Raw genomic sequence first — 19,356 nt, 5'->3', positions numbered from 1 at the left:
GGGTTTATGCCACTCTCCTGCCTCAGACTCTTGAGTAGCTGGGACTACAGGCGCCCGCCACCACACCCAGCTAGTTTTTTGTATTTTTTAGTAGAGACGGGGTTTCACCGTGTTAGCCAGGATGGTCTCGATCTCCTGACCTCGTGATCCGCCCGTCTCGGCCTCCCAAAGTGCTGGGATTACAGGCTTGAGCCACCGCGCCCGGCCCATCCTGCTTTCTTATCCCAAGAACACTGAACCCACATGCAGTAGGCATTCTCAATTACTTCACTTTCACCTTCACCTCTAGAAACTTTGGTCCACCACTCCCAACCAACAAAGGGCAGCTATTACTATGGTATTAAGAAAAACTGATTTGGGATAAGTAGGAACAAGATGAAGGAAAATGAAAACTCTTATTTCACTTAGTAAGAGACATCTTAATTGCCACTGGGTATATTTGGTTCTCACACAGTAGAACAACAAAGACTTACATGAATCATGTCTGTTTAATTTTCTTGTGATCTTTATTTGAGCAAGAGCAATAGTGAATTTGTTTTCAGATATTTGGAAATAAAGAATAAAACCAAAGGGGAAACAGTAACTATTCATATTAGAATTAACTACTGTTAACATCATAGCATATTTGCTTCCAGTCTTTTTTTTTTCCATGAAAAATCACCAGTGGAAAATGATAAAGGAACATTAGAAATAATTCAAACACTAAAGAAAAACACAAGGATGAATGTTTAAAAGTTATTCCAGGCCGGGTGCGGTGGCTCAAGCCTGTAATCCCAGCACTTTGGGAGGCTGAGACGGGCAGATCACAAGGTCAGGAGATCGAGACCATCCTGGCTAACATGGTGAAACCCCGTCTCTACTAAAAAATACAAAAAACTAGCCGGGCGAGGTGGCGGCGCCTGTAGTCCCAGCTACTCGGGAGGCTGAGGCAGGAGAATGTTGTGAACCCGGGAGACGGAGCTTGCAGTGAGCTGAGAACCAGCCACTGCACTCCAGCCTGGGCGACAGAGCCAGACTCCATCTCGAAAAAAAAAAAAAAAAAAAGTTATTCCAGGCCAATAGGTAGAGACGGAGAGAGATGTAGTGAAATGACCTGTCTATATTCCCTCCCTGATTCCAGCCATCTCTGAGGCCCAGCTGCATCCTTGTTGCTAGATTATGTGAACTGATTAATATCCTTTTTCTTTTATTTTGCTTAAGTTGGTTTGAAATAGGTTTCTGTCAATTATATTCTCCTGACTCATCATGGGACAAACATCTCTTCCAAAAAAATTTCTGCCAGAAACAAAATAGTCTGTTGAATATACCACGGTCCTATAGCATAATATGGTAATTCTCACATCTTAGATAAATAAACTAGCTACTTATATGAATTCAGAACAGAACTACCCTAAACAGGATGTCCTACTACATCACTGATGAAATCCTATGCTTTGAAGTAGGAAAGAGGAAAAGAAAACTAGAAAGAAAGCTGAATTTCAGGCTGGATGCGGTGGCTCATGCCTGTAAACCCAGCACTTTGGGAGGCCGAGGTGGACGGATCACGAGGTCAGGAGTTTGAGACCAGCCTGGCCAACATGGTGAAACCCTGTCTCTACTAAGAATACAAAAATTAGCTGGGTGTGGTGGCACGTGCCTGTAATCCCAGCAACTCGGGAGGCTGAGACAGGAGAATCGCTTAAACCCGGCAGGCGGAGGTTGCAGCGAGCTGAGGTTGCATCGAGCTGAGATTGCACCACTGCACTCCAGCCTGGGTGACAAGAGCGAAACTCTGTCTCAGGGGAGAAAAAAAGAAAGAATGTGAATTTCATTTTTATTTTTATTTAGTTTTGAGAAGGAGTCTCATTCTGCTGCCCAGGTTGGAGTGCAGTGGCGTAATCTTGGCTTACTGCAACCACCGCCTCCCAGGTTCAAGTGATTTTCCCACCTCAGCCTCCCAAGTAGTTGGGATTATAGGCACCTGCTACCACATCTGGCTAATTTTTGTATTTTTAGTAGAGACGAGGTTTCACCATGTTGGCCAGGCTGGTCTCGAACTCCTGGTCTCAGGTCATCCGCCCACCTTGGCTTCCCAAAGTGCTGGGATTACAGGCGTGAGCCACTGTGCCAAGCCAGAAATGTGAATTTCAAATGAAGAGCTTCGTACATTTCACTGCCAAGAGCTACAATTTTCATTCTTTTTTTTTTTTTTTTTTTTTTTTTTTTTTGAGACGGAGTCTCGCTCTGTAGCCAAGGCTGGAGTACAGTGGCCAGATCTCAGCTCACTGCAAGCTCTGCCTCCCGGGTTCCCACCATTCTCCTGCCTCAGCCTCCCGGGTAGCTGGGACTACAGGCACCCGCCACCTCGCCCGGCTAGTTTTTTGTCTTTTTTGGTAGAGACGGGGTTTCACTGTGTTAGCCAGGATGGTCTTGATCTCCTGACCTCGTGATCCGTCCGTCTCAGCCTCCCAAAGTGCTGGGATTACAGGCTTGAGCCACCGCGCCCGGCCACAATTTTCATTCTTTAAAGAAAATTTGCAGAAATACCCTCTGCTGCTGTCAGTTGAAAAACAGTGCTATAAGAGCATTACACAGAACTCTTGAGTTTTACTTTACCATTTACTGGGGCCACTTTAAATAGCCATGAAGAATACATCTGAACTTGATTCCACTCTTCACCTAATTGACATTCTGCTAGCTATATGTCACGACTTTAGTCTACCTTCTTAAAAATTGCCCTCATAGTCTAATCTGGCAATCTTCCTCTTTAGATGTATCTATCTTACCTAACAATAAACATTTGTTGAGTACCTATTAGGTATAAGCACTATGCCAGGCACTTGGAGAAAATTTATACTAATACATTTTCAGGGAGTTTATAATCTAGAAGGAGACATTACACATATACAAATAATAACAATACAAGGCAATTTTTGGTAAGTACCATAAATAGCATAGAGAAGTTTAGGATTTCTGTCATTTGCAACCAAAAAGAGTCCTGACCAATAAAGGGCATGTTTAAAAGACCTTACGGGAACAGGAGAATGTTTATATCTCAGAGAAATTGGCAGAGGTGTTCCAAGTGGACAGGCTGCATAATGATGCTGAGGTAGAAAGTCTGAGGGTAGCAGTTCAGTGTGGATGGAAAGTAAAGTGTGTAACGGAACTGAGAAAAGGGGGAAGGCCAGAATGGGGCCAAGACAGTGAACACCTGAAATTTCATGTTTAGGGAGTATGCTACCTACTCCAATTCTACTATATGGCTATTTCCTGCTAATTACATCCAACTCTTCAAGCTCAACCCCCTCCTGACTCATCGCCACATAAATCCCCAATTAGACCCAACTTTACTTTTACCTGTTCATTTCTTTTTTCTTTTTTTGGGATGGAGTCTCACTGTTGCCCAGGCTGGAGTGCAATGGCACGGTGTCGGCTCACTGCAACTTCTGCCTCTCAGGTTCAAGTGATTCTCCTGCCTCAGCCTCTTGAGTAGCTGGGACTACAGATGTGTGCTACCACACCTGGCTAATGTTTGTATTTTTCTTAGAGACAGGGGTTCACTATGTTGGTCAGGCTGGTCTTGAACTCCTGACCTCGTGATCCGCCCACCTCGGCCTCCCAAAGTGCTGGGATTACAGGTGTGAGCCACCGTGTCTGGCCCATTTTTGCTGGATTCTAATAGCTATGAAGATCATAAACCAATAAAAAAAGTTCTCTGGTAGAAAATGTTTCACACAATATTTATAGACTTTTTAGAGAGAATATTTCAAAATGCTCTAAAAACACACCTGCTAGAAGGAACTGCTAATATAAAAACATGTTTCCTGGAAAGTTACACCTGCCATTTAGGCTTCGTGTTGACATCTTCATCATTGTAGCCTACACCTAACATGAGGCCTGGCAAACTGGATGCGCTCAATACCAATACATGGGCTGAATGAATGATATGATCACTAGATACCTTTAAAGGTCTCCTATTCCCATCTTTCCCAACTTATCTTCAAAGTGTCCATTTCAAGATTACCTACACAAGTGCACTGATGCAAATATAGATCATTTTGGAAAGTTCTGAACTTCTATGTAACTTATAAACCCAGGGGAACAATATACTTACTTTGTAACTCCATAGTCAATTCCAATTGTTGCCAGGTATTTAGACACGAATCTTTTCTCACAGTATCGCTTTATAATACAGCTCTAAAAAGGTAAAAAATACAGGCATTTAGTAAATATACAGTGAGAACACATACATAATAAGTATATTTCTTCATTATGGTTCCTCCATTCATCACCATGAAAAAGCATTTTCAAAAGACAAAAGTGGTGTGGCGTGGTGGCTCACACCTGTAATCTCAGCACTTTCAGAGGCTGAGGAGGGCGGATCACCTGAGGTCACAAGTTCAAGATTAGCCTGGCCAACATGGCAAAACCCCTCTCTACAAAGATATAAAAATTAGCCAGGCATGGTGGCAGGCACCTGGAATCCCAGCTACTCGGGAGGCTGAGGCAGGAGAATTGTGTAAACCTGGGAGGCGGAGGTTGCAGTGAGCTGAGATTGCTGCCATTGCACTCCAGCCTGGGCGGTAAGAGTGAACTCTGTCCTAAAAAAAAAAAAAAAAAAAAAAAAAAAGACAAAACTATAAGATAACTGAAACAAGTGTTAAAAGATTTTAAGAAAAATTATTTTAAAATTCCTCCCTTATTACTAAATATGCATATGTTTTCAGTTGAGTTCTCAATCCTGTGCTCTTTTCTTTTGAAGATGTCTTCTATTCTTACGCTTTCAATGACACCTGTCTAGCCTTGACCTCACTGCCAAGATGAGATCCACATCTCCAAATATCTATTAGATTAGTTCCTTTTTTTTTTTTTTTTTTTTTTTGAGCCTAGGAGGAGAGGCTGCAGTGAACCACGATGGTGCCACTGCACTCCAGCCTGGGTGGCAGAGGGAGACGCTGTCTCAAAAAGAGAAAAAAAAAAAATTCCTGTTAAATCAATTAAATTGGGTTTGTCCTACTTGCAGTAAAAAGTACTCACTTCATAGAGTATTGCACATACTTCTAGAGTTTGCTTTTCTCTCTTAGCAATAACAAATTATGGTTCCCAAGTTAACTTTAAAATAGCTCTACTCACTTTTTTATGGTTGCACAATAGTCTGTGATACACAAATATTCCCTCCTTTTCATTGCTAGCTAGTTACTTTGTCATTTGTTTTGATTTGCTGTTTGAGCCAATGATTAATTACTAAGGCATTCCTTAATTTTTAACTTTAAAATGCTTTACCTGTATATCATCCTATATTTTCCAAATGCTTTAAAATGAGTATGTGTTACTTTTACCACTAAGGCAAAATAATAAGTTATTTAAAAAGTTACACTTAAAACTTTTATCCATCTAGAACTTATTTATATATATATTTTTAGGAGAGATGGGGTTTCACCATGTTGGCCAGGATGGTCTCGATCTCCTGACCTCGTGATCTGCCCACCTCAGCCTCCCAAAGTGTTGGAATTACAGGCATGAGCCACCGTGCCCAGCCTAGAATTTATTTTTGAGAAAGGAATGTAATAGGAATCGAACCTACTCTCAAATAGTACATAGTTGTTCCAGCAATATTTACTAAATGGTCTCTATTTTCCCATACTTTTACTACATTTGTTGTAAATTGAATTTCCTTATGTATTTGTGTTTATTACTGGACTCTACTCTGTTCCACTGATGTCTCCATTTTCCTTCCCAATACCAATGGGAAAAGTTTGGTAGCTTGAAAAAAAATTTTTTTTTAAATAAAACAATCATTTCATTGCTTGAGTACATAGACAAATTTATATGACCAGGACAGAGGCTGCAGATCACTCATTTCCAATTGGGAGGGAGGACTCACTTGGTCTTACAATATTGAGCCAAAGGGTGACTCCGGCTCTCTATCAGAATCAGACGGAATTTAGCATCCTTATATTCTTTCTGTTCAAGATGCTTTCGAACAACAACTACTTCTTAATTAAATGGTAGAGATCTTCAGGGAGATCAGGAGCAAGTCCCTTCTTGGACTTAAGAATTCTTAAGATGCTACTGCCTGTCACAAAACATACCTGAGTCTCTCAAGAACCACACTTGAAAAGGGAATCATGTTTTAACTTCCAACACCAAACATGTGAATGTGATGATGTCAAGACTCAGGTATCACGGCATAGTTTCCTATTTGTAACATGGGAGTCTACTTTTATACATCACAGAAACCAATATGGGAATGCATGCAAAAAGCTCTCACAGACATCCAAGGAAGGTTTACCCAACACTAAGGAAAACCTTTCTGGTGGAAATTGTGAACGCTGAAAAACCATCATCACCGTGAATAAAAAAATTTTTTTCTTTTTAGAGACAGTCTCGCTCTGTCCCCAAGCTGGAGTGCAGTGGCAAGATCTCAGCTCACTGCAACCTCCGCCTCCCAGGTTCGAGCAATTCTCCTGCCTCAGCCTCCCAAGTAGCTGAGACTACAGGCATGTGCCACCATGCCTGGCTAATTTTTTTGTATTTTAGTGGAGATGGGGTTTCACCGTGTTGCCCAGGCTGGTCTCAAACTCCTGAGCTCAGGCAATCCGCCTGCCTTGGCCTCCCAAAGTGCTAGAATTACAGGCGTTAGCCACTGTGCCCGGCCTGAAAAATATTTTAACAAGGCTGATAACAGTTAGTCTTCTCTCATTTCTCTTTTTTTCCCAAAAAATTTTCTTTGTTGTTTTCACATTAATTTTTCAAAAAGACTTTAGTAGTCTTGTATTATGTTCTGGAAAAAAAAAAAAACAAACCCTTATTGATGTTTTCACTGGAATTGAATTGAATTTCATTTGTACGTTGAGTAATTCACATCTATACAATATTGCATAATCCTATCTAAGGAAAACGTATATGTTTCCATTTGCCTAAGTAATTTATGTCTCTTCGTAGAGTTTGAAACTTGTCTTCATATAGGTGCTGCCTATTTCATGTTAAGTTTAAACCTAGGCACTTTGTTTTTGTTGTAACTGTAAATTAAAATTGTTTTTCAATTACACATTTGGAATGTGTAATTCCAATATAATTCTGAATATAATTTGGACACAATAAAGTTATTAATTTGTGGGTATTAACTTTGCTTTATTGAATTTTCATGTTTCTAATAGTTTTTCAGTTAATTCTCTTTAGGTTTCCAGGTAAACAATCGCATTATTAGCAAATAATGTTAATTTTACCTTCTCTTTTCTAATATTTTTGTATTTTCTAACTCTTGTCCAATTGCACTGGCTAATAAAACTAGAAAAATGTTAAATAGATGTGGTGACACCAGGCATTCTGAGCTGCTTCTAATGTTGCATTAGACACAATAAATTTTTTTTTTTTTTTTGAGACAGAGTCTTACTGCCGCCCAGGCTGGAGTGCAAAGGTGCGATCTCGGCCCACTGCACCCTCTGTCTCCCTGGTTTAAGTGATTCTCCTGCGTCAGCCTCCCAAGTAGCTGGGATTAAAGGCGTGTACCACCATGCCTGGCTAATTTTGCATTTTTAGTAGAGAAGGGGTTTCACCTTGTTGGTCATGCTGGTCTTGAACTGCTGACCTCAAGTGATCCGCCCGCCTCGGCCTCCCAAAGTGCTGGGATTACAGGCCTGAGCTACCGTGCCCAGTCCCTAGAGGCTTAAAAAAACAAAAAACCTCGCACGTACACAGCTGACGTTCAAAAAAATGTTGACTTTCAGTGAATACTATGCTAGCACATACACACATAGGCAGTACAGGATCATGCTACGCAGAAATAAAAAACACTAAGTAAACATTTACCGAACATCTCCTGGGTGCCAGGCGCTGGCCTAAGCACTGCCTTAACAGCTCTTTCGGAGTTGATTTTGACAACGATGGAAAGAGCACCGCAGTGGGAATGTGAAGACTTAGGTTCTAATCTTTTCTCGGTCATTGATTTGATGTCTTTGGGAAGTTCTTAACCAACAGCTTCCACTTGCCCAGAAGGAAATAATTTGGGTGAAGAGAAGGCCGTCTTGGAATTCGTCAGGGAAAAGGCCTCAGGTTACCTCTGGCCTTACCTTCCCGCATACTAAAGGAGAGTTTATAGCTGGTGAACCATAGATGGGGCAGAGAAGGGCGGTGGAACTAATAGATATGGGAACACCACCAGAAATAAAACACAACGCAAAACAAAACAGCGCCGGACCCCGGCCATTCCTGGCACCTGCCCTGTGAAACACATCAACGTCAGTTACGCTCTCTCGTGACGGGAATGCAGAATCTGGGCTGCCGGGCACCATTTCGCGAACCCCAAATTCTCACACGCACCCCATGACGTTCCGCCAACTCCCAGGCCCGGCTGGGGGAACTCAACTTTCATCCTCCACTTCCCGGTCCCGGACAGCCCCCTAGAACGCGGGCAAGGCATCTAGGCCGACGGCCCCGCATGGGAACCCAGGCCTCCTTACTCTTTGGGGGACATATTCAAGGCCTAGAGGCCACCCTAGACTGCATCTCCGGGAGAATGACGTCGGAAGACGAGGGGGCAACGCAAAGGTCAAAAAGGTCGGGGAGCTTCGCTCGCGGAGCCGCACCCCTAGGCGGAGACCCGGGCCTGCTCGGGGTGGGTGGGGGAGAGGAGGCCGGGCCCCAGGCCGTTGAGTGGCCGCCCTTCCAGCCAATGGGCACGTCGCCCCGCCACGCTGGGGCCCGCCCCTCCCAGCGCGCAGTACTCACTTTCCCCACTTCGGCGTTGCCCATGGAGATGACTTTGATGCGAAGAGACCTGCCGGGCTCCTTCCGCTTCGACATGTTGGCCTCCATGGCCTTGGCTCTCTCGGGGCCACCCGCCTCGGTCTCTCCTTGTGCACCGCTGGCCCGTCCCTCAGGCCTCCTCGTCCAATGGCGGACCCGCTGCTCTCGTCACCGCCTCGCCTCCGCTGCTCGCCATCCCAGCCGCTGCCTGGCAGCAGGCGCGGGCGGTTGGGAGTGCGGGGAGCAGGGAGAGGGAGGCGGAGTCTCGCGATGCTAGCGCGGGGCTGTGACGTCATCTGCAGGCCCTGGATACGCGGCCGGGGTTACCGGGTCTCTGGGGCTGCGTCCCCTGACGGGAAGGAGGCGTTGGGGGGCGGTTGGGTTTACCCTTCGAGGTGAGCGCGGCCTTGTTTTCAGGGACGCCCGGACGGGAGGCGTTTGTTGCTTTCGCAGCCGAGTGGTGGAAATGTATTGGCTCTTCAGGGCAGGTCTGGTAGTATCTGGTCCTTTGGGGAGTGCTTTGTTTTTTGTTCTGTTTTGTTTTTTCCTGGATTTTTCTTCGGTTCCATGGGCCGGTCTGCTGCTCCTCTTCCCCCTCCAATATTATGTTCCCCTTGCTCGAGATCTTCGAGAGGCGGACCCCAGAGTCAGGAAAGTGGGGAGGTCGGAACCCTGGTTCTGGAAGACGGCCTTGGGCAAGGCGGGAAGCGATTCTGAATCTGGTTCCTATCGCTTTTCATTTTAAATGGAATTGTCTATTTGGAGTCAAGGCAAGAGTGTTTAGTCTTGGCCCTCCTATTACAGAGATCTGATGGATTTGTTGACTCCTCTGTGTGAGAAAGGCTCGGCCTGCTGCAGGTGTTAACGCGAAGCCATGCTGGAGCTGTGGACGTCAGTTTCCTCAGCTCCCAGCTGTTCACTTCGAACGTGACCTCGAGGTCTGCTCTCCCCTTCCCTTTAGCTGACAATGTAACAGTGGAAGAATAAAGAGTCCTAAGATAACCACTTTTCTGCTACATTCCAGCAGATGAGAAAAGCAGCTGCTTGAATAAAAGTCAGTCTGAGAGGAATGGTAATTTATTTTTTCAGTCAATATCTTCAGTTACAGAAGATAAATAGAACTTGACAATGATTATAGTGCCCTGAAAAAGAATGGCTGCCAATTTCCCTGTATATTACAAAGTATTGCTTCTTTTCTCACCTAACTTTAAACATCTTAAGGGAAGTGCATTACGGGAAGGCAATGAACAAAGGCTCAACATTTCATAGTAAAGTCAGATTTTCGACATTTTAATTTTAAAATGTATTTTTTAAACATTAAGTTTTTTTAAGACGTTTATTCTGGATTGTTTTGATAAATAATATAACTTAATTCACTGAAGCTTCTAAAATTATTTACAAATATGAAATATAAGTCCTGGTTAGAATTTGGATAGTTTTAAAGCGTAAAAGAATCCACATGCTAACTTCTCAGTATGATTTAATAAATCAAACTGCTAAACATCTGATTTCTTCGGCAGTTCACGTTTGGCCCTGTAATAGGGTAACTGGTATTGTGGAAGAATAATTGTAAAATGTCAAATCTTCAGCTGTTTAACAACTGATTAAGTGTGGTGCTGTTGAGACTAAGCAGTAAAACATGCCAGAGATTAAAATTGATTACTATTTTTTTCATATTGATGGTTTTTTTGTTTTGTTTTTGTTTTGAGACAGTTTCACTCTTTCCGCCCAGGCTAGAGTCCAGTGGAATAATCTCTGCTCACTGCAACCTCCGCCTCCCAGGTTCAAGCGATTCTCCTGCCTCAGCCACCTGAGTAGCTGGGATTACAGGTGCCCACCACCACGCCGAGCTAATTTTTGTATTTTTAGTAGACATGGGGTTTCACCATGTTGGCCAGGCTGGTCTCCAACTCCTGACCTCAGGTGACCCACCTGCCTTGGCCTCCCAAAGTGCTGGGATTACAGGCATGAGCCACAGTGTCCGGCCCATATTGATGCTTTTGACATTTTATTATATATAGCTACATTTTCTACTGTATGTATTAAATTAGTTTGGAATTGAAAGAGCAAGAAAGTTGTTTTTTTCCCCCACTCTTTGAATATAAAAAAAATAAAAATGAGCACAAGTTAGCTGTTCTTTCCATAGTATGGACCTGGGAGGTATGGTGCGAGCATGGATTCTGGAGCCAGCCCGATACACTTAATGTTGGCATATGTTGTAGGCATGAGGTGGTGATAAGGATTGTAGGAGATAATGCACACGAAGTACGTAGTAGTCCCCAGCATACAGCAGCTACATGCTCTCATTTGCTCATACTTTTTTTATGTATTAAGAAAAATCCTACATCTTTTTAATGTATATTTTTTTTTCTTCTTTTTTTTTTTTTTTTTTGAGAGGGAGTCTCGCTCGGTTGCCCAGGCTGGAGTGTGGTGGCCGGATCTCAGCTCACTGCAAGCTCTGTCTCCTGGGTTTACGCCATTCTCCTGCCTCAGCCTCCCGAGTAGCTGGGACTACAGGCGCCCACCACTTCACCCGGCTAGTTTTTTTTTGTGTGTTTTTTAGTAGAGACGGGGTTTCACCGGGTTAGCCAGGATGGTCTTGATCTCCTGACCTCGTGATCCGCCCGTCTCGGCCTCCCAAAGTGCTGGGATTACAGGCTTGAGCCACCGCACCCGGCAATGTGTATTTTTAGAAAGGAAATTATGAAATATTTTGGACATACTTAAAGGTATAAAGTATAATGGAATGAATAGCCATGTATCCCCCACCCAGTTTAAGAAATACAATATCACCACTGGGCATGGTAGCCCATGCCCATAATCTCAGCACCTTGGGAGGCCAAGGCCCAGTGGATCATTTGAGCCCAGGAATTCGAGATCAGCCTGGGCAACATGGCAGAACCCTGTCTCTACAAAAAAAAAAAGTTAGCTGTGTGGTGGCCCAAGCCTGTAGTCCCAGCCACTCAGGAGGCTGAGGTGGGAGAATCACCTGATCCTGGGAGGTTGAGGCTGCAGTGAGCTATGATCGTGCCATTGCCCTCTAGCCTGGGCAACAAAGTTGGACCCTGTCTAAAAATAAATAAATGAAAAAAGAAAACATCACTGATACTGTGCATAGCTTTTCCCAATACATCCCTCTTCCCTCTCAACAAACAGTTGCAACAATCTGAATGCTGCTTTAATTTCCAGGCATTTAAAATTGTTTTACTATGTATGAATATATACCTTAAAAGGTAGTATTGCCTTTCATCTTTCAAAACCATTTTGAAATATTTTTACACAGAAAAGTTTCAAGAATGGTACCAAAAAAATCTTGTCTACCCTTTATCCAAATTCATAAATTGTTAACATTTTGTCCCATTTTTTCTATCACTTGTGCTGTCTATATGTACATGTATACTCACATTTTTCTGAGTAGTTTGAGGTTTATTTGCAGACATTTTAATAGATAGATAGATAGATAGATAGATAGATAGATAGATAGATATGAACAAACACAGACCCAGCTCGGTGGCTCACACCTACAATCCCAGCACTTTGGGATGCCAAGACAGGTAGATCACTTGAGGTCAGGAGTTCGAGACCAGCCTTGCCAACATGGTGAAACCACATCTCTACTGAAAATACAAAAATTAGCAGATGTGGTGGCACACACCTGTAATCCCAGTGACTTGGGAGGCTGAGGCAGGAGAATTGTTCAGAAATATATATAAACACGTATATAATATATACACATACATATAGTGGATAATATATACATATATGTGTGTGTGTATATATATATATATATAAATATGTGTGTATATATATATTTCTTTTTTTTAGAGAAGGAGTCTCACTATGTCACCCAGGCTGGTTTTGAACTCCTGGGTTCAAGCGGTCCTCCTGCCTCAGCCTTCCAAAGTGCTGAGATTATAGGCATGAGCCAGTGCGCCCAGCCAGCATGTTTCTTTATCCATAAATAATTAAATGTGTGTTTCCTCAGAAGGACTTTCTTCTACATGGCAACAGTAATTTATCAAAATCAGAAAATGCAGTATTTATACAGCACTATTATAAAATCCTGTTGTTTGAATCAAACTCTGCACTGAGGTACCTCACATTCCCACAGTAAATCCACAGGGGGATATCTGTGGAATAGCTTGCATTCTAAATTTTCAAGGCAAACAAAATGAAATCTAAACGACTGTACAAAACTACTAGCTACTAGGTTGTTTACAGTTTCAACAATAGATGGCGCCAAATTCCTTGTCTATGTCATATCTTGGGGCATCTGGGCTTTCCAGTTGGTTGTGATGAAAAGTGAGTACACTGGGCCGGGCGCAGTGGCTCACGCCTGTAATCCCAGCACTCTGGGAGGTGGAGGCGGGCGAATCACAAGGTCAGGAGATCGAGACCATCCTGGCTAACAGAGGTGAAACCTCGTCTCTACTAAAAAATACAAAAAATTAGCTGGGCATGGTGGCGGACGCCTGTACTCAGGCGGCTGAGACAGGAGAATGGCATGAATCCGGGAGGCAGAGCTTGCAGTGAGCTGAGATCGCGCCACTGCACACCTGCCTGGGCGACAGAGCCAGACTCTGTCTCAAAAAAAAAGAAAAAAAAAAAAGGAAAAGTGAGTACACTGCAAAAATCAATGTGGAACAGGAAATGAGGGTGGCCTTGCCCAGTCTAATTCCAAGGTTTGAGAAGTATGTGCCCAACAGGTGCACACATCCCGTTAATAAGTAAGTGTGGTTATTTAAGAATGAAAAACATTGTTTTCCTTTTAATTTGCATGTATTTTTTTAATGGCTACTAAATTATTAGGGCATAAATACTTAGTAAGTTGTTTGGACCTAGATATTTCTTTTCGCCAAGGGGCATCGTAAAAACAAATTCTGGCCAGGGGCACGGTGGCTCACGCCTGTAATTCTAGCACTTTGGGAGGCCGAGGCAGGCTTATGAGGTCAGGAGATGAAGACCATCCTGGCTAACATGGTGAAACCTTATCCCTACTAAAAATACAAAAAATTAGCCAGGCATGGTGGCACGTGCCTATAGTCCCAGCTACTCGGGAGGCTGAGGAAGGAGAATCGCTTGAACCTGGGAGGTGGAGGTTGCAGTGAGCCAAGATCCTGCCTCTGCACTCTAGCCTGGGCAACAGAGTGAAGACTTTGTCTCAAAAATATATATATACCAAAAAACAAAACAAAAACTGAGAGGCCAGGCGTGGGCACTTACAAATGTAATCCCAGCACTTTGGGAGGCTGAGGTGAGTGGATAACTTGAGGTCAGGAGTTCGAGACCAGCCTGGACAACATGGTGAAACCCCATCTCTACTAAAAATACAAAAATTAGCCAGGCGTGGTGGCAGGCACCTATAATCCCAACTACTCGGGAGGCTGAGGCAGGAGGATACATTGAACCTGGAAGGTGGAGGTTGCAGTGAGCCAGAGATCGCACCACTGCACTCAGCCTGGGTGACAGAGCAAGACTCCATCTCAAAACAGCAACAACAACAACAGAAACTGAGATGCTAAAAGCACTGTGAACCAAGAAAATTTGGGAAACTTTTATCTAATCCACAGTTAATATTCAAATTTCACCATTTGTCCCAATTCTTTTTTTTTTTTTTTTGAGACAGAGTCTCGCTCTGTCGCCCAGGCTGGAGTGCAGTGGCCAGATCTCGGCTCACTGCAAGCTCCACCTCCCGGGTTTACACCATTCTCCTGCCTCAGCCTCCCGAGTAGCTGGGACTAAAGGTGCCTGCCACCTCGCCCGGCTAGTTTTTTTAATTTTTTAGTAGAGACGGGGTTTCACCGTGTTAGCCAGGATGGTCTCGATCTCCTGACCTCGTGATCCGCCCGTCTCAGCCTCCCAAAGTGCTGGGATTACAGGCTTGAGCCACCGCGCCCGGCCCCAATAATATTCTTTATAGCTATGTCTGACTTGGTCAACTGGTCTAGGATATAATCTAGGATCATTTAGTTATATATCTTTAGTCTTTAAGCTGGAATGGTTCTTCAGCTTTTCTTTTTCTTTCAAAATGACAGTTATGTTTAGAATATTCCTCAATTTGTGTTTGTGTATTCTTGCAATTAGATTCAGTTATGTTATGTTTGGCTGGAAAGCCACAGAAAAGATGTTATGGGCCAGGCGCGGTGGCTCACACCTGTAATCCCAGCACTTTGGGAGGCCAAGGCAGGCAGATTACCTGTGGTCAGGAGTTCGAGATCAGCCTGGCTGAGATGGTAAAACCCTGTCTCTACTAAAAATACAAAAAAATTAGCCGGGCGTGGTGGCACGTGTCTGTATTCCCAGCTGCTCAGGAGGCTAGGGCACAAGAATTGCTTGAACCTGGGAGGCAGAGGTTACAGTGAGCTGAGATCATGCTACTGCACTCCAGCCTGGGTGACAGAGCAAGACTCCATCTAAAAAAAACAAAAAAAGATACTATGTCATTTTTTGGGCATCGTATCAGTTGGGATGCCAATTTTTTCCATTTATTAATGATGCTTTAGTTCATTGGTTCAGGTGGGGTTCATGAGGCTGATCTACAGTAAAGTGACTTTTCCCTTTGTAATAAGTAATTTTTTAAGGGATGCTTGGAGATACATGGCTATCCTTTCTTCACTGAACTTTCATCCACAAATTTATAGAATCCGGTGATTACTTATGGCTGAAGAGATTATTACTATGATGGATGCAAAATGCTGATTTTCCAACTCCATCGTTCCATTTATATTTGTTACTTGGTATTCTACCATAAGGGAAAGCTTACCTTTCTCATTCATTCATTTATATCAGTATGGCCTTGTCTATGCTTATTTTACTCCATGAATATTGTTATTTATTTTGATACTCAGGTTGGCTCCTATGTCCTTTTGATGTCTGCACCTTTTTTGTTGTTGTTGTTTCTGTTTGTTTAGCACTTTCTTACTTTTTTTTTTTTTTTTTTTTTAAGAGACAGAGTCTTGCTCTGCCATCCAGGCTGGAGTGCAGTGGCTCGATCTTGGCTCGCTGCAACCTCCGCCTCCCAGGTTCTAGCAATTCTTCTGCATCAGCCTCCTGAGTAGCTAGGATTACAGGCGCATGCCACCACGCCCGGCTAATTTTTGGTATTTTAGTAGAGACGGAGTTTCCCATGCTGATCTCAAACTCCTGAGCTCAGGCAATCCACCCGCCTCAGCCTCCCAAAGTGCTAGGATTACAGGCTTGAGCGACCACGCCCAGCCACTTTCTTACTTTCTTGGCACAGCAACAAGCCCTGCTTCCAAGGATCCTTTTAATAGAGGATGGTATTTAGAAACCAAGATCTGGGTGCTAGGTGTGCTCATATCTTATTATGTACTTTAGAAGGTGAAACTCTTAAAGTACAAACATAAATGAAATCTAACTGGCATACTGTGGTAAGCCAAATTCTAAGATGGCCTCCAAGATTCCTGGCCCCTGGTACACACATACCTTTTCCCAGTTAGTTAATCAAACATGAATTTGGGTGCTGCTACAAAGGGATTTTGGTAATTAAGTTCCCAGATCAGTTGCTTTTACACTAAGGATATTATCCTCCATGGGCCTGACCCAATCAGATGAGTCCTTAAGTAGGATAGGGCTTTTCCTGGCAAGAGATATTAAAAATGTGAGAAGCATTCAATAGGAGGAAGGTTCTCCAGGATGGAAGGGGACACTTGGCAAGGACCTAAGAGTGGCCTCTTGGAGCTAAGAGTAACCCTCAGCCAACAGCAAGAAAATGTGCACCTCAGTCCTACAACCAGAAGTAACTGAATTCTGCCAAAAACCTGAATGAGCTTGGAAAGAGCTCCTGAGCTCTGATGAGAACCCAGCTTTCTGCTACCTTCATTGCAGCCTTGTGAGACTTTTTTTTTTTTTTTTTTTTGAGACAGGGTATTCCTCTGTTGCCCAGGCTGGAGTGCAGTGGCGCAATCTTGGCTCACTGCAACCTCTGCCTCCTGGGTTCGAGTGATTCTCCTGCCTCAGTCTCCCGAGTAGCTGGGATTACAGGCGACTGTCACCACACGCAGCTAATTTTGTATTTTTAGTACAGATGGTTTCACCATGTTGGCCAGGATGGTCTTGAACTCCTGACCTCAAGTGATCTGCCCACCTCAGCCTCCCAAAGTGCTGGGATTACAGGCGTGAACCACCATGTCCGGCCTACTTTTTTTTTGTTTTGTTTTTTTTGAGCTAGGCTCTCTCTGTTTCCCAGGCTGGAATGCAGTGGCACAATCATAACTCACTGCAGCCTTGACTTCCTGGGCTCAAGTGATCCTCGTATCTCAGTCTTCCTAGTAGCTGTGACTGCAAGTCTGTAGCACCACGCCTGGCTAGTTATTTTTGTAGAGGCAAGCTCTCACTATGTTGCCCAGGCTAGTCTTAAATTCCTGGCCTCAAATGAACCTCCCACCACGGCCTCCCAAAATGCTGGGATTACAGGCCTGAGCCACCATCCTGGCCCCTTGTGAGATTTCTGGGCTAGAGAACCCAGCCTCTGTATGCCTCATTTTCTGACCTACAGGACTGCAAGATGTTTAATGTCTATTGTTCAAAACTGTTAAATTTGCAGTGATTTGTTATGCAGCAATAGAAAACTAATATACATACTGAAAAGTTGGTAATAATTCCTCTCAGTGACCAAGTTTTTGTGGGAAAGGTTTTAACTATAAATTCAATTTTTAAAGGAGTTCTGCTTCCAGTATGGTAGTGTAAACCCTTTCAGATAATTCTCCCACTGCTTAAAAAACAGTAACAGGGCTGGGCGTGGTGGCTTATGCCTGTAATTCCAGCACTTTGGGAGGCCAAGACAGGCAGATCTCTTGAGGTCAGGAGTTCGAGACCAGCCTGCACACAACATGACAAAACCCCATCTGTACTAAAAATACAAAAATCAGCTGAGTGTGGTGGTGCACACCTGTACTCCTAGCAACTTGGGAGGCCGAGGTGGGAGGAGTGGTTGAATCCAAGAGGCAGAGATTGCAATGAGCCAAGATCATGCCATGGCACTCCAGCCTGGGCAACAGAGTGAGACTCTTCCTCAAAGAGAAAAAGGGAGAGAGAGAGAAAGAAGAAGGAGAGGGGGGGAGACAGAGGGAGGGAGGGAAGAAAGGAAAGGAAGGAAAAAAACAACTACTGGGAGATTCTGAAGAGTAATAGAAACCAGGCAGATGGCAGAGGGGAGTAAAAATCTTGGAGAAGCACCTGGCATGGGGACGAGTCTCTCCAGAGCAATGTAAGAACCTTAGAACCCTGACTCTGCTGAGCATTCCTGCCTTCCTTATTAGGGGTAGAGGGTCTTAGTTTTGAGTCTGCGAGCATGGATATTGTGCTTCCATGTACACATCCATGTATTCATCCTACTACAGACTATCCCAAAGAGTGTGTGGTAGTTCATATTTTCCAAAAATGTCTGCGACAACATCTCCCATTCCATATGACCTTTTTTTATATAGTGGCAAAATACACATAACAAAATATATCATTTTAGCCATTTAAAGATGTACAGCTCAGTGGCATTAAGCACATTCACATTGTTGTACAACCATCACTGCCATCTTTCCCAGAACTTTTTCATCTTCCCAAACCGACACTCCATACCACTGAGCACTAACTCTCCATTCTCTCCTCCCCGCAGCCTGTGGGACCCATCATTCTACTTTTGTCTCTATTAATTTGAGTACTCCAGGCACCTCATATGAGTAGAATGGCTGGCTTATTTCACTTAATATCTTCAAGGTTCCCGTATGAAATTCTTACAGTGGGATTGAGACTTCTCTCCATAGGTCTATGTTCCTCTCCCTTGAATCTGGGTGGAATTGTAACTATGGTGTTAGTGACGTTATGCCACCTCCAAAGAAGTCATAAGAGGCAATGCGATTTCCTTCTGGAAATGCTCACTTTTGGAATCCAGCCACCAAACTGTGAAGATTCCAGCTCTTCATGGAGAGGACCATGGAGAGAGAAACGAGCTCCCCACTCACACCCACAACCACAGCTGAGCTCCCATATGACAAGCAGCACCAACTTGCCAGCTATGGGATTGAGCCATCTTGAAAGTGCCAAGACAATGAAGCAAAGATGCCAACAAGCAGTGGAATGTAGCAATAAGGAACACATAACAAGTGATATTCAGTAATATGGACAGGTAGAAAATTGTCATTAACCCCGCCAAGAAATTTGAGCTCAGAGCAAGGTGCCAATTTCTTAGGAGACATCCTGCGGTACCTAGCAGGTTACTAGAAGTGCTCAAATGCTATCTTCCTTCTGTTCTTTGAATGCCAAGTTCACTTGCAGCTCATGGCCTTTGTATATAGGCCTCTGCCTAAAACACCGTTCTCTAGATCTTGAGGTTCTCCAGCCATACTGGTTTGGCTCCTCATGGAGAGGAGATTTTGGCACAAACCAGTATTTGCACCTACATATCTAGTTGCAGTTAATGGCACCCAATTGCCTAATAAAAATGTAGGGGAGGGGAGGGGAGGGAAGGGAAGGAGAGGGAGAAGGGAAAGGAAAGAAAATAAAATAAAGGAGGGAAATCTTTAGAGCTATGGCACAGGGCTCTACTTTTTAACCCAGCTCTCTTTAACAATTTGGGTAAATATATAGGAGAGATATATTAAAAAGTTGTGAACT

At 43.7% G+C, this 19,356-nt stretch overlaps 2 protein-coding genes across 2 annotated transcripts in view; both read right to left on the bottom strand.

Moving 5' to 3' along the window:
- DNAJC27 (DnaJ heat shock protein family (Hsp40) member C27) overlaps positions 1-8,985 on the bottom strand; it is a 29,765-nt gene extending 20,780 nt beyond the window's left edge. Inside the window, exons 1-2 of the mRNA XM_050753679.1 lie at positions 8,710-8,985; positions 4,094-4,176 (exon numbers count right to left, since the gene is read on the bottom strand). Of these exons, the coding sequence (XP_050609636.1) occupies positions 4,094-4,176; positions 8,710-8,796 (170 nt within the window). The 5' untranslated portion in view covers positions 8,797-8,985. The remainder of the gene's footprint in view (positions 1-4,093; positions 4,177-8,709) is intronic.
- Positions 1-19,356, bottom strand: part of PTRHD1 (peptidyl-tRNA hydrolase domain containing 1) — a 385,343-nt gene that overhangs the window by 170,961 nt on the left and 195,026 nt on the right. The gene's annotated exons all lie outside the window — the stretch shown is intronic.

This window comes from Macaca thibetana, chromosome 13 (genome assembly GCF_024542745.1).
Source record: "Macaca thibetana thibetana isolate TM-01 chromosome 13, ASM2454274v1, whole genome shotgun sequence".
NCBI classification, from domain to species: domain Eukaryota; kingdom Metazoa; phylum Chordata; class Mammalia; order Primates; family Cercopithecidae; genus Macaca; species Macaca thibetana.
Note: the sequence above shows the minus strand (reverse complement) of the source record. Positions and strands in the feature narration are given on the sequence as shown.